Genomic DNA, 12,764 nt, shown 5'->3' on the forward strand with positions numbered 1-12,764 from the left:
TACATTCCTAATTTAAGGCTCCAGTGTAATGCACCCAGACCCCACTGCTCTGTGATTCCCAGGAGCTGTGGGTGTCCAGTAACACATGTAAACCAGCAAGGTGGGGCAGTGTCCCACAGAAGAGCTGCTGTGGTTGTGCTCTTCACCCTGCCTCACTTGGGCACAGGTGAAGCCCTCGGGCTTCTGGCAGGCTGCCACTGTAAACCCAGCACAGCTGGCTTGAGTGGAGAGTAAGGCCTCAATATTGCATTTCAAACACTGATTAGTAAAGCAGGTGATTGAAAAAAAAGGTGTTTGTTTAGCTTATGGAGATTGGAAAAGAAAACAGCTCCAGGAATCCAAAGCTGGAAATGCTACAGCAGTTGGGTACATGGGATTCCTCTGAACGAGCTTCCCTCCCTCCACCTTTGGCTGCAAGGATGAAAGTCTTTCTCAGACAAGTGCTCAACAAGCAGCTGAAATCCAGCTCAACAGAAAGCCATTCAAAAGGGTCAAGAGCAAGGATTCATGCAGCAAAGTAAATACCTGGAGATGGAAAAATCTTTCTCCATCTTTCCTCCCACATGTTTTGGAATTATTGTACCAGGAAATTATTAAATTGCACAAGTTTCAGTAATGAATGTATTGCTTGGATGGCATGGAAAATTGCTGAGGGATATGGCTTAAGGAAAATAACTTTCCAAAGTCACTGACGAAAGATCAGATGGATGAGCAGGACCACAACTTCTATGAACTTCTGGAAATTGAACTGGTATGGTACTGAAATAGTACTGGTACCATTAAACTCTACTGCAAAAAAATTCAGAAGCCAAGTTCCTCGCTTCACATACAAGTAAGAACCTACCTGAAGGTCAAGACATCCACAAGCTTTCTACCATCACCAAATTTGGGACCACACAAATACCACAAGTTTTGAAAATGGTTTGTATCTTTTTCTGCCTTACTCCTGTTTCACCTGTCCCATGTTCATGCATACATCCAGTTATTGATATTCCTGATAATACCAAATACTGTGGTAAGGTTACTTTTTAAGCAACATCTGGAATTATTTTATCATCACAAATAAATTCTTTTGCAAAAATAAATGCTTGTTTACATTCCTCTCTCAGGATCTAAGAGAATTTACTCAAGAATAACATAGAAATGTCATACCCTCTTTTATTCTCAGAAAGCAAAATCCACCAGCTGCAAAACTATGTCCATGCTGGTACAAATTTAACAGAGTAGGTCCTGTGTTTTAACAGATCTTAAGTGGGAAGAGCATCAATGAAGTTGTAATTAAAAAAATGTGCGAAATAAATGCAACAACTCTTCATGAACAATAAGCACCTTTATTGACTGTCTTACCATTCAACACTCATTCCATTCAATCTCTTCAACTGATGAACTACAGTCCAGTTTAGCATTCAAATAAAAGATAATGCAATTTGACTTGTACAAAAAGTGTTATACCTGGGTGGCACAGAATTAAAGTTCTAGTTAAAAAAAGCCATAGACACAAATAATCACTACCTGTGATTTGAAAATTAAGTCCTATGAGTTTCAAAGTAAAAATTAACACATATCCTCTATACAAAATTAACACATATCCTCCATATGATGTTATGCTTGTAAAAATGCCTACAAAAATGTTTGTTCAGAAGGCAGACTGGTTGGAAAATATTTTCTATTTCACCATTTAACAAATGACATCACTTCACAAGGACTACTAGGCAGCAAAATATTTCAGGTGAATTTCACACATTAGAAGAACCCCTGACATCATCATGTCCCAATGATTTCAGTAGAGGCCACACAGCTCAGCACTGCAAAAGAAATCTGTGTAGTACAGTCTAAAATTCAGCTACATATAATTTGTTACAAGATTTAATTCAATGCTCAGGAAATTTAAAAATCAAATACACCTAGGAGTCTAGTCATCAGATACTGGTTATTCCCATCCTTTTTCCTTGCTGCTTTTAGAATTTTATATCTGCGTTATGAAGGGCATATGCTACTTCCCAGTGTTTAAGATCTCTTCAATATTAATTAGCAAACTTTTTGAGAAACTGGAAATTTGCTTTTTATAAAGAATACTTAAATTTTTTTTGCCATCTTCTTCTGACCTTATTAAACTTCTACCCAAGCCAATAAAATTAACAAGAGCTATTTTGCTGCAAGAACACCAGCTTATATGCCAACATGAATATGCAGGCAAATAATTTATTTTATCAAAAATTAGCACATGAGTGCAAATAAAACTTCTTCTGAAAGTCCTGGACTCTACACAGTTTAAGTTTTTCAACAGTATCCAAGAAGAAATAAAAGTCCATCTGAGGAAACAGTAAGAAAAGCTACTGAAGTAAATCCTTCACTATACATGCAAAATGGCATTTCCTGGAAAAGCAAAAATCATGTGGTTATTTTCCTTTAAATTTCCTTTTCCTGTAGGATGGAAAATTATTCCAAGAGATAAAAAACATCATCACTATTATAAAATAGTGGTGTCTCCTCATGTCAGTTGGACTTAAGTTTGTTATCAGCAAAAATTAATATGAAAGCAGAGACAAGCAATTCAGTTTGTAGCAGAAATTCTTTTATATCCATGCACCATTTTTTCTCCCTGCAAAAGAAACCCAGTGTGGGAAATGATCCTTTAAAACAAGGCCATTAAAACCAAACAAGAATAATCAATAGAGCAAGAAAACCTATGCAAAAGCAGGCATACATTACTGAGGCAGTGGACAGGGTTGTTAGGAGTTAGACCTCTGTATAGGTTCCACATGGCTGAGATCCTGGGTTTTTGCTCTGCTTGGATCAGGGCATTCTCAAAGCACAAACAGGGATTTATTTTTTATTTCCCTTCCCTGCCTGTGTTTTTAAAGGCATCAAAGATATCCAGGATGCATTGATTATTTCATAAGGCCAATACAACTAAACTTTTGCTCAAAAACTTGAGTTAATTCTGTGAAGTAACTTAGACTAAAAATGGAATAGCTCACATCAGAAAGGCAGCACAGCTCACCCTTAAATCAAAGATTTTTGCTTGGATTCAAGCTCCAGATTTCTCACTACACATAACACAACCAGATCCTCCAGTAACATTTTTCCTTCATGTGCCATAACTTAGTCAAGAAAGTCTCACTCAGTGTCCACCCTTGTTATCAGAGCAAACACTGAGTTGTGACACAGTTGCTTACAGGTGAAGGCAGATTTCACACTAAAAGGAGTATTAATTAAACAAATAAGAAACGAAACCAGGTATAATCAAAATTTTCATCTTCCTTCACTGAGGTACTTAACATATGAACACTAGCAACTATATAATTTACAAAATAAATGTATCAGCTATCTTGAGACATCAAATTATATAATTAATAAATATTCTAACAGAGTAAGATAATTAATCATGGTATAAACACAAACAGTAAATTGATATATTAATATTAATAGGCCATTTATAATTCTTGATGTGCATAAATGATACAAACGGAAAAATTAAAAAGCAATTAAAGGTACTCAGTTGCTCTTGAAGTTTTATGACCCTCCAAAAGAGATGTTTTGTGGGGGGGACTGAAATCAATGCCATCAGTAACAAAGGGAACAGAGGCTCACCTTAAATCTAATTCACAACTCAACCCTGCCTGTATGGCAGAAATAGTATTTTTTTCCATAACACTATGTCCAATAAGTGTAGCTTTTTTAGTGATTTATTTTTCTACGAGTGAACTTTCTGGAGACATAGTAAAACAAGAAAGGCTCAGTTTCTCTTATCTCCTTAACAACTGGCTGCACCTTGTGGCAAGTGAGCTCAAGGAAACACATGCCTTGAAAAAGGAATGAGTGGGGTGTGAATGTGACATCTGTGAAAGGGACAAGCTTGACAGCTCTGAACACCCAAATCTTTCTTTAATTCATAAGGCAATGTGGCACTAGTTCAAAAGAAGTAACAATCTCTTCCTAGCTACACATTGTCACCTGTGATGTTCCAATACTGACACAGGTCCCTTGGCCTCTCCAAACAGGAGTTCCTTGCTTGTTTTCAAGACAGACAGCAAGTTCTCACTGTCATGTCTTCAGGCTGGAGCAGAATTGTGATTTTGTTCTACAGTGACCCTTACAAAAGAACAAAACAAAGTGAAAGCCCAAATTCTATCTGGAAGACTCAAAAATGGTTTTGGGTATTTCTTCATTTGCAGGAATTATTCATACCTGCTGAGCCAATGTGAACCGTAGTGGAGTTTCTTAACAGTCAAATTAATTAGCAAAGCCCAGCATCTGCTCCAGCTGTAATCACATCTGAAATAAATGCTAAAGAACAGTCTTCTACAATCTGTTTGTGCTATCAGATCAACTCTCCATTTCTAAAATGGAAGCTGATTTTTCAAATAGCCACCTAAATGAATAAGGTGAGAAAGAGCAGAAAATGAAAAACAGATGGTGACCATTTCTGCAGAAGAATCTTTAAGAGCACACACATTGAAGCCCTGATTTTGTTACCCAAACATTTTGGGTCACTGTCAATGAACATTTCTTGCAGACCAGAAGATACCCTTAGAGATCTTTACTGACAAGACTGTAAAAGCAAAAGTATTTAGTTACCCAAACATAAAAACCACAATTTGTGGATGCACCATTTGGGCAAAATCATCTTAGGAAAGGGAACACACACATGATATTACCATTACTGCATGACACCCTTGATATTTTACAACTTCCACAGAACAGTTCATTCCTTAAGCCCCCAAAATGCTGCAGAACAGTCACTTAAAAATATTTTTACAGCTGGAAATCAGCATTTTTTCTGAATTTAACATATTTGTAGGTAAAGAGAATTAGCAACATTTCTTCTGAACAAAGCAGCACATTCTGTTCCCCCTGCCCCCTCCCCAAAACAGAGGCAAAAATGCAGTTCCTTTTCTCATCACACTCCCAGGCCAAGGACACTGCAGCTCTGTGGAGTGTGAATCCCTCCACACACACAACGTGGTTACACAAGTGAGGGGGGCAGCCTGACCCAGTGCTGGGGGATTCCACTCCACATGCACTTTTCCCATGTAGACTAAGAGGAAATGTAAAGTACTGTGCTGACTTAAGGCTATGTAATTTTAATGACAACAGAACCAGTAACAGAACAGAAAAAAAGGAGAAACAGATACCGCCCAAGATGCTTTTAAGAGCTTGGTTGAGATGAGGCATTCAGGATGAACCAACACTGGACAAAAGAAATTCTAAAAATCCTTTAAAGCTGTCGGACTTTCCTATCAGTGTTTTTAATGTTGACATCCAGTGTCTCTACTTTCTTTGTGAGCCGATCCAACATATCATCCTGCTCTTCTATCTCAGTCTGCAGGCCAAGAGCAAGGCTTTTCAGGCGACTCAGCCCAGAAGACATCTCATCTGTCAGGGGAGAGAGGCACCATAAGGAATCAAAGTGCCGAAACACAGATTATCTACATGGACAATATCAGGATTCCTTCTTCTCCAAAAGCCTGGGTTAGAAAATGTTTATACAATTCCTCAAGTGTGAGTGTTCCTCTGAAATAGAGGAAGCACTGGTATGTTCATAGTTGTACTGTTACCACCAGAACTGGTCACTTCCTCCTTTTTAACATTTTACATTTGGTGTTAAGCAAATGCTTAACACCAAACTGGATCTTTGTCACATGACATACCCTCTAATGCAGTTTTGACCTTTTTTAAAAAATGTATCTCATAGAAAATTTGGTACATATATTCTCTGCTCAGCATACACAGTATGCTCACTATCTCAACTGTTTTTCTTTAAACTTCATGCAGAGATTGTACCAGTGCACTGAAGATTAAAGCAGTTATTTATCATGGATGAAAAACTCCCATTTCTAGATTTTCTAAGTGACCAAAAGGTGACAATTTCATTGCATGATTGATTGGTATAAATACTTATTGAAGTTAGTAAGTTTTCCACAGCTTGTGAACAGAAAAAAATGGGATTCCACTAGCTCTTATGACCAACTATTTTTCTTTGATTTATTCCTTTCTGATTTTTTCCCAACCTCTTCTTTCTAGATCAGCTACACAGTGACACACATAAGCAAACAGGTACTTTGTCTACATGCTACAGAACAAAGGAAGGCAAACTCAGCTGAATGGTTTTAAGAAGTAATAAAAGAAATGCAGCAAATCCACAAATTAAATATTCAGTGCCTTTCAATTCTTAGCAACTTTCAACAAAACATGTACTTCAAGAGCTGTGCATTGCTTTAAATTATTTAGGTCTAAACTGATGTAACATGTATATAGTTTTGAAATGCTAATACAAGCAAATTATTTTTTTAATTATCATCACATTTTGCACGTTAACTAAACAAAAAAGTCACTTAATATCACTTAATAATTCTATCTGGCTTAGGAATCAAAAATTCTGCATTGTATGACATCAAACAGCTTCAGTTTCCTCACTCACCTAAGTTGGTATCAATTTTCTGGTGGTAAGCTCGCAGGTGTTGGTTCTTTGGGTAGGCATCACTTTGCACTGAAGAAACTAAATCTGCTTTGTTGAAGTCATGGTCTGTTAAAAATATAGAGTACAGAATATTATATTAAAATGAAAAAAAAACATGTGAGAAGAGGTTTTGAAGTTTTAGCAAGGCTGTTAAAAATTAGATTGTACACAGCTGCCAGGTAATCACGTAACCAGAGTACCAGGAGTAGTCCAAGACCATGGTCTATAGGCCAGCTCTCAAGATGAACGCTTAAGCTACAATTATTCTCTTTTGGGCTGCCGCCTGTAGCTCTGGTAAGGAGTTGGGGGAGAAAAGCAAACCGAGCCCGCAGCGCCCACCCGGGCGGGACCAAGGGCTGGGGCGGCCGGAGCCGCTCTGCCCTCTGCTGGACAGAGCTTGGCACTGCACGGACTGGGATGGGACCCGAGCCCCCAAAGCCTTCATTCCCTTACTCACACATCATCATCATCATCGATATCCTGCTGCTTTCCCACTCTTACTGTGTGAAATAACCCAGGCTCACTCGATAAACAGTTATTTAGTAGGGAAAAGCCCTCACAGAAGTTAACAGATTGAGAGGAGGAGGAATGAGGCCAAACACCACCTTCTGAGAATCAAGAAATAGATTCTGTATGAAGGCTTAGATTCCATGTCTGAAATAACAAGGAAAAAGTATCTGAAAACTATGACAAACAATGGTTAAAAGGAGAACCTCTGAGCGTGCAACATTTTGGCAAACTCAGGGAAACCCTGTCTGCTCACTGTGTGCATTCTCTGCAAATATAAGCACTGGGTGCTTTTAGCCTCTAGCAGGTATAACATCTTCACTACGGAGATAAAGATTTGAATGGAAACAATTCCCTAGAATTCAAAGCATGAAGTCTGGGATACAATCTCCAGATGTTAGGCAGCAAGGTAAGTCAGCATCTGGGCAGGCTGAAGGGTCTCTGCCTTCATCACTCTGCAAGTTTGTCCCACAAAGATGACAGGCATTCAGTGTAAAATAAAGTTAACAAACCTGAATTGTCTAACTTCCTTAAATTTGGATGGCTTTCCTGGTATTTTGACTCTTGCTCTTTACTAGATATCATTGCTTCTTTTAACCTAGTAAAAAAAAAAAAAAAAAAAAAAAAAAAAGAAAGCATTACTATTGACCTTGGCATTAAAGAAAAAAGGCAGCTAGACCACCTCAGGAAACAATAGAACCAATTCCCTAGAATTCAAAGCATGAAGGTTGGGATACAAATCTCCAGGAGATTTGTCAGGAGTTTACAGGAGTTTGAAAGAACCACCAGATGTTTTATTTTCTGATTTTCTGGTGACATGTCAGAGATGCTGAGGGAGACAAGTCCCAAATAAAAAGTTTATGTCACTTACCTGCTGTTAGCATAATATTCAGGGGCTCCATTCTGCTCTGGCTTGCTCTCTGGTGGTTTGGCTTTGAAGTAGTTTACCAAGCCCCCCCAGACACTCTTGATGCTGTTGATGTGCCTTTGACTCGTTTTCAAGTCCTGGTCCATTTTATCCACCATCTGCTCCGTGCGCTTCAGAGCCTCTCCCTGCCGGACGAGCTCCTGAGGGCATTGACAGAGAGAACAGATCATAGAGCCAGGATAAACTGAGACACCAAACAATTAACACTGAAGAAGGTGACACTCTGAAGAAAAATAACAGCATTCCTTCATTTGTACAATTTATTTCTAAGGGCAAACAGCTTTTTCCCTCGCTCCCCTTCCTCCAGGGCATTTCCTTCAAGAGTTGCTTGTCAGCCGCTGCATTAAGCAGCTGTAAAATCCTCATCCCTGTGACATGCTGGGTTCTTGGCACCTACCACAAACAATCCAGCAGTTTTCTATACTAGTCTTTTGTCAAGCTGACATTTCATCTATGGCTGACCACTAGATGGGTGATATGGTGGAAACGCACAGGTTTATGGCAAGGGAATGAGCAAGCAGGAAAATTTCTAGTTATGAATGGCATCTTAACAGGGAAAGGATTCTATTTTCACCTTACTAGGATGTCTCTGATAATTTAGAAATAGAATAACCAAAGGAAATAAACACAAACAGAATTTCTTCAGACTTCAGGAGTATTTGAGTTAATTTTAGCAGTGCAAGATTTAGGAATTTTTCTATATAGAAGTACATTATTTTCTAATTCAGCAGCACAAGCACTATTCCAAAGTAATCCAAAGATTAATGCTGGCAGAAAAAATTGCCTGCAGCTACCACCAGCGCAAAACAAAGAACTTGTGTTCATATTCTTGCTAAAGTCTGGGAAATTTTAGTTGAATATTACCTTTTTCCCCCTCTCAATAAAGCACAAACACACAGACTTCAAGTTTTACCACAGGCCCTGTGTCAAGCCTGAATTCTTGATTCCTCACTTGTGATTTCCTGGGCAAACAAATCACGAGTCTGAAAGTTCACAGAAGTCCCACCAAGAACCCTCTGAGGATAAGGACTGGCTGCAGCTTGGGGATGCTCTGGGGTTAATTTAGGCAACCACATCACCCAAGGAACATCCCATTATAGCAGGTGACACAACGGACAGGAGCTGAGCCCGAGCACAAAGTGCTGAAACAGGGCCTGAGGAATGAAGGAAATGATTAATCAGGGTGAACTGAAGCACATCACAAACAACTAACAGGGAAGGCCCTGTTCATCTAACCAAGAGAACTGCTAGAGAAACTTTTTAGTCAGCTAAAATCAGTAAGAACTGCTGAAAGCGGCTGAAAACACGGCCGAGTCCCAGCCTCAGCACTGCTCAGACACACAGGTTGTAACCGGGATTTTTCCCTCAAAACCCAAACGCCACCACGCAGAAAACACAGAGACAGGTTGGCTGGAAAACCCCGACTAAAGAGGCATTGCAGGAAACTCTCCGGGGCACAGGGAGAACAAGACTCCCCGCCCGGAGGGGGGAGCGCAGGGGCAGCGCTCGGGCCCCGCGGCCGCTCCCGGCCCGACCCACCTCGGAGGCGGCCACGCCGATGCGCTCGGACTCGTAGAGCAGCGACAGGGAGCGGGTGGTGCTGTCGGCGGTGGCGGCGGTGCGGCGCAGCACCTCCTGCTGCAGGTACCGCTGCCGCTCCGCGCCGCCCGCCCCGCCGGGACCCGCCGGCGCCACATCCTCCTCCTCGTCCTCCGCGAACGGGTTGTAGCTCCTCGGGAGCGCCGACATGGCGCCGCCGACGCGACAGTGTCTGCGGGGAGTCCTGGCCCCTCACGGAATTCCCAAGCCCCCGCCTAGGGCCGCGGCCGCTCCGCTGCTTCCGCGCACGGCACCGAGTGCCGGGCGGAAGCGCTGGGTGCAGCCACCGAGCGCCTTCCCCCCCGCGGGGCGGGGTGAGCGCGCCGCAGCGCCGCTGGTGGACAGACGGCTGCTGGGCGGAACCACTGCGGCGCGGGGCGGGGGGGAAATATGTGGAGGGCTGGCTGCGCAGGGAGGGGCGAGGGCAGGGAGGGCGGGCCACCGGGCGGAAGTGAAGCCATACTGGGTGCTGCCATCTTTGTGGTGTGATTGGTGCGCCGTGCTCTCGCGGAAGGCGCTGATCTCGCGGGCGGGGCGGGGCGAGCGGGCCGGCGCCGTTCCCGCACAACATGGCGGCCGCGGCGGTGGCGGCGGCAGCGGCGGCTGCGGCCACGGCGGCCACGGCGGCGGCGGCCGGGACGGCGGCTGCCACGGCCGGGACCGCCGCGGCTCCCTCCGCGGGGCCTGCGGGGCGCGGGAGCAGCGCGGCCACCGCGCGCGGCTTCTACTTCAACACGGTGCTGTCGCTGGCGCGGTCGCTGGCGGTGCAGAACCCGGCGCCTCTGGAGAAGGTGAGGGGCGTTTGTGGGGAGCGGCCGTCACGCGTGGGGCGCTGCGTGTGTGCAGGCTGCGGGGCTGTCACGCGTGGGAGCCGCGTGTGGCGGGGGGCCGTGCCGCGGGAGGAGTGGCCCCTGTGTGCGCAGCAGTCCCGAGGAGCCTGCCCGGCGCAGTTCGTGGCCCCTTCTGGGCACTGTTCGTGCCGTGAGGGGCTGTCCGGCCGGCCCCTGGCACTGTCACCCGTGAGAAGCGGGCTGGGGGCAGCGAGCGTGCCCGCGGGCCGGGAGATGCCCGGGGGCTCTGCCCTGCCTGAGTGGGGCTGTCTGTGGGCTCGGAGGGATTCTGTCAGCCCCGCTTCGTCCGTCCGTGCCTTCGGGGCAGCCGGGCCTCAGGGATGCTCCTGTGGGCCAGCTTGACCCAAAAATTCGGGTCAGCAGCGAACCCTCGGGGCAAAGAACTAGATATTGCTGCGTGTCCCCCAAATCTGTGGAATATAATCTTGTGGGAACAATTAGTCTCAACCTAATTAGGGCTGGCTTTCCTCCATGTATCTGGTTAAATCCAGGCGACGCAATCAGTGCCGGGTGAAATGTGGGTGAGATGAAGCTCTGCTGAAGGGAGAACCGCGGGGATCCGTGTGAGGGCAGTGCCCTCCCCCCGAGGGGCTGCCCCGCTCCCGGGCAGGTGCTGCCCGCCCTAGGGATGGACAGCCTCCTGTGCTGGGTCTGGGCACCAAGTGACAGCATGTCCGAATTGCATCAGGCAGTAATCGTGACTAAATGGCTGAAAAAAATCACCGCTCTGTGCTGATGAAAACTATAGTGCTTGTTCTGGGCCAGCTGTTGCAGCTTTCTTTTCTTATTGCTTGTCTTGGAAATGTTTCACTGGTGTGGCAGCCAATGGTGAATAATTTTTCTGTGCCCTGCTGTTGGTTCACAAATATCCAGGGATTTTTTTTCCAATTTGCCAGAATACAGCAGTTCAATTATAGTAACAGCTCATATCTAGCCAGGGTTGCTCACCCATGCTATTGTAAATGTAACCTGATGTGGAACACATGTATCAGCAGTCATCTTCCAAAGTTCATATTTCCTCTACTGTATTTTAAAATGAGCAAGAGGATTATCTGTGTTGTACTACAGGTCTTGGAATTAGGAGGTCTGGCAGTTGAAGGACCAGAACCTTGGATTCCACTGAGCATCCAGTCAATTTTTCTAATCCTCTAGGGACGTTTCTTGCTTTAGAAGGTTTGACGTTGGATGTTCTGAGAGTTATCTAAATAGGAAGTGACTTGGCATTCAAACATAGGTGAGTCAATCATAGTTATTTATTATGAAGGGCCTTTCTAGATAGTATTTATTAACATCAAGGAAATTTGTAAAAAAACAACATGCTTGTTGCATTTTCCCATTTGTTAACAATTCCATAGAATAACAAAGTATTTGGGAGGTTTGATGTATTCTTTAAGTGTGTGTTTGTTAAGTGTGGAGTAAAGTAATAGATGAATAGTGTGAAAATATTAATTCTGAATACTTAATCTGTTATGCTGAAAGGATTTGAGCAGGAGTCATACACAGGTTGGTAACAGTTAATTGTTCAGTGCTGTATATGTAGGAGGCATTGTTACAGCTGTAATTAAAGCTCCATCCACCTATTTTTGGTTACAGGAGTTGAGTAAATATAATAAAAGTGCCTGCTGCACGTTTCCTGCACATCTGAAAGTGAAGTAGTGGCACAAAGACTTTATCATACTCAGCACTTTGATCAAGTGTTGAAGAAAATCTTTAAATTGACCCACGTTGTAGTAAAAATGTTTGACATCCACTTGAGATTTTTCTGCATTTTTCTGGTTTCTGTCATTCCTCACTCTTTCCTGGCTCTTGGATGTTCTCAGTGAGATTGATGACTGGCGGAGGGTAACGTTGCCAGATGTATTCCAGAAGGTGGAGAGACCACTGTGCACTTCAAACAAGCTTCATTTTGGTTTCCAATCTTGCTCCACTGTTCTTTCCCTCTGCTGTTTTTCAGGTACAAAAGCTGCTCTGTATGTGTCCAGTGGATTTCCACGGGATTTTCCAGTTGGATGAACGTCGCAGGGATGCTGTTATTGCTTTAGGGATCTTCCTAGTTGAATCTGACCTTCAGGTATTTTTCCCACTTTGGTAACCATTTACCTTCAAAGATCTTGGATTAATTCAAGTTTAATTGTTCAGTGAATGAAAAGTTGGTATTTGCTCTTCGTAAAAGTAGATAAAAAGATCAGAAATAAGAGATGGATGCTGTCAGTTGAGCAAGGCAATACTGATAAATGTGATAGGCACTAGCCATGGCACTGCCATAGCTGAACTGCTGCTGTGTTTTCTGGTCATCATGGCTTAAGCAGAGAAAGGAAAGAGTATTCAGGAGGATTTACTCAAACCAGGTGTGTCATTGCATGTTCTTCCCCACATACTCCTGACTGACAAGGATGCTCCGATGCGCTCCTGAAGG

The 12,764-nt window shown here is 43.4% G+C and overlaps 2 protein-coding genes across 3 annotated transcripts in view; one reads left to right on the forward strand and one right to left on the reverse strand.

The window, feature by feature from the left end:
* Positions 1-1,311: 1,311 nt before the first annotated feature.
* On the reverse strand, positions 1,312-9,805 carry SNAP29 (synaptosome associated protein 29). The gene is made up of 5 exons (XM_030959173.1): positions 9,438-9,805; positions 7,842-8,038; positions 7,483-7,568; positions 6,425-6,529; positions 1,312-5,379 (listed from the first exon to the last, which is right to left on the reverse strand). Exons 1-5 carry the CDS (start codon positions 9,645-9,647, stop codon positions 5,222-5,224), a joined length of 756 nt encoding a protein of 251 aa, XP_030815033.1. The 5' UTR covers positions 9,648-9,805; the 3' UTR covers positions 1,312-5,221.
* A 261-nt stretch (positions 9,806-10,066) lies between these two features.
* Positions 10,067-12,764, forward strand: part of PI4KA (phosphatidylinositol 4-kinase alpha) — a 54,529-nt gene continuing 51,831 nt past the window's right edge. The window contains exons 1-2 of one of the 2 annotated variants that reach the window (XM_030958666.1): positions 10,067-10,288; positions 12,303-12,419. In XM_030958666.1, coding sequence (XP_030814526.1) covers positions 10,067-10,288; positions 12,303-12,419 — 339 coding nt within the window. The remainder of the gene's footprint in view (positions 10,289-12,302; positions 12,420-12,764) is intronic. The other variant, XM_030958667.1, reaches the window with a different exon arrangement.

This window comes from Camarhynchus parvulus, chromosome 15, assembly GCF_901933205.1.
Source record: "Camarhynchus parvulus chromosome 15, STF_HiC, whole genome shotgun sequence".
Classification (NCBI taxonomy): domain Eukaryota; kingdom Metazoa; phylum Chordata; class Aves; order Passeriformes; family Thraupidae; genus Camarhynchus; species Camarhynchus parvulus.

Bases quoted from the DNA above. Each gene is read 5' to 3' on its own strand.
- SNAP29 (XM_030959173.1), bottom strand. From the start codon at position 9,647: ATGTCGGCGCTCCCGAGGAGCTACAACCCGTTCGCGGAGGACGAGGAG. The intron at 8,039-9,437 runs GTGGGTCGGGCC...CAATGCCCTCAG, and splicing joins TCGGCGTGGCCGCCTCCGAG to GAGCTCGTCCGGCAGGGAGA. The intron at 6,530-7,482 runs GTTTGTTAACTT...TATTTTTAACAG, and splicing joins AAGGAAGTTAGACAATTCAG to ACCATGACTTCAACAAAGCA.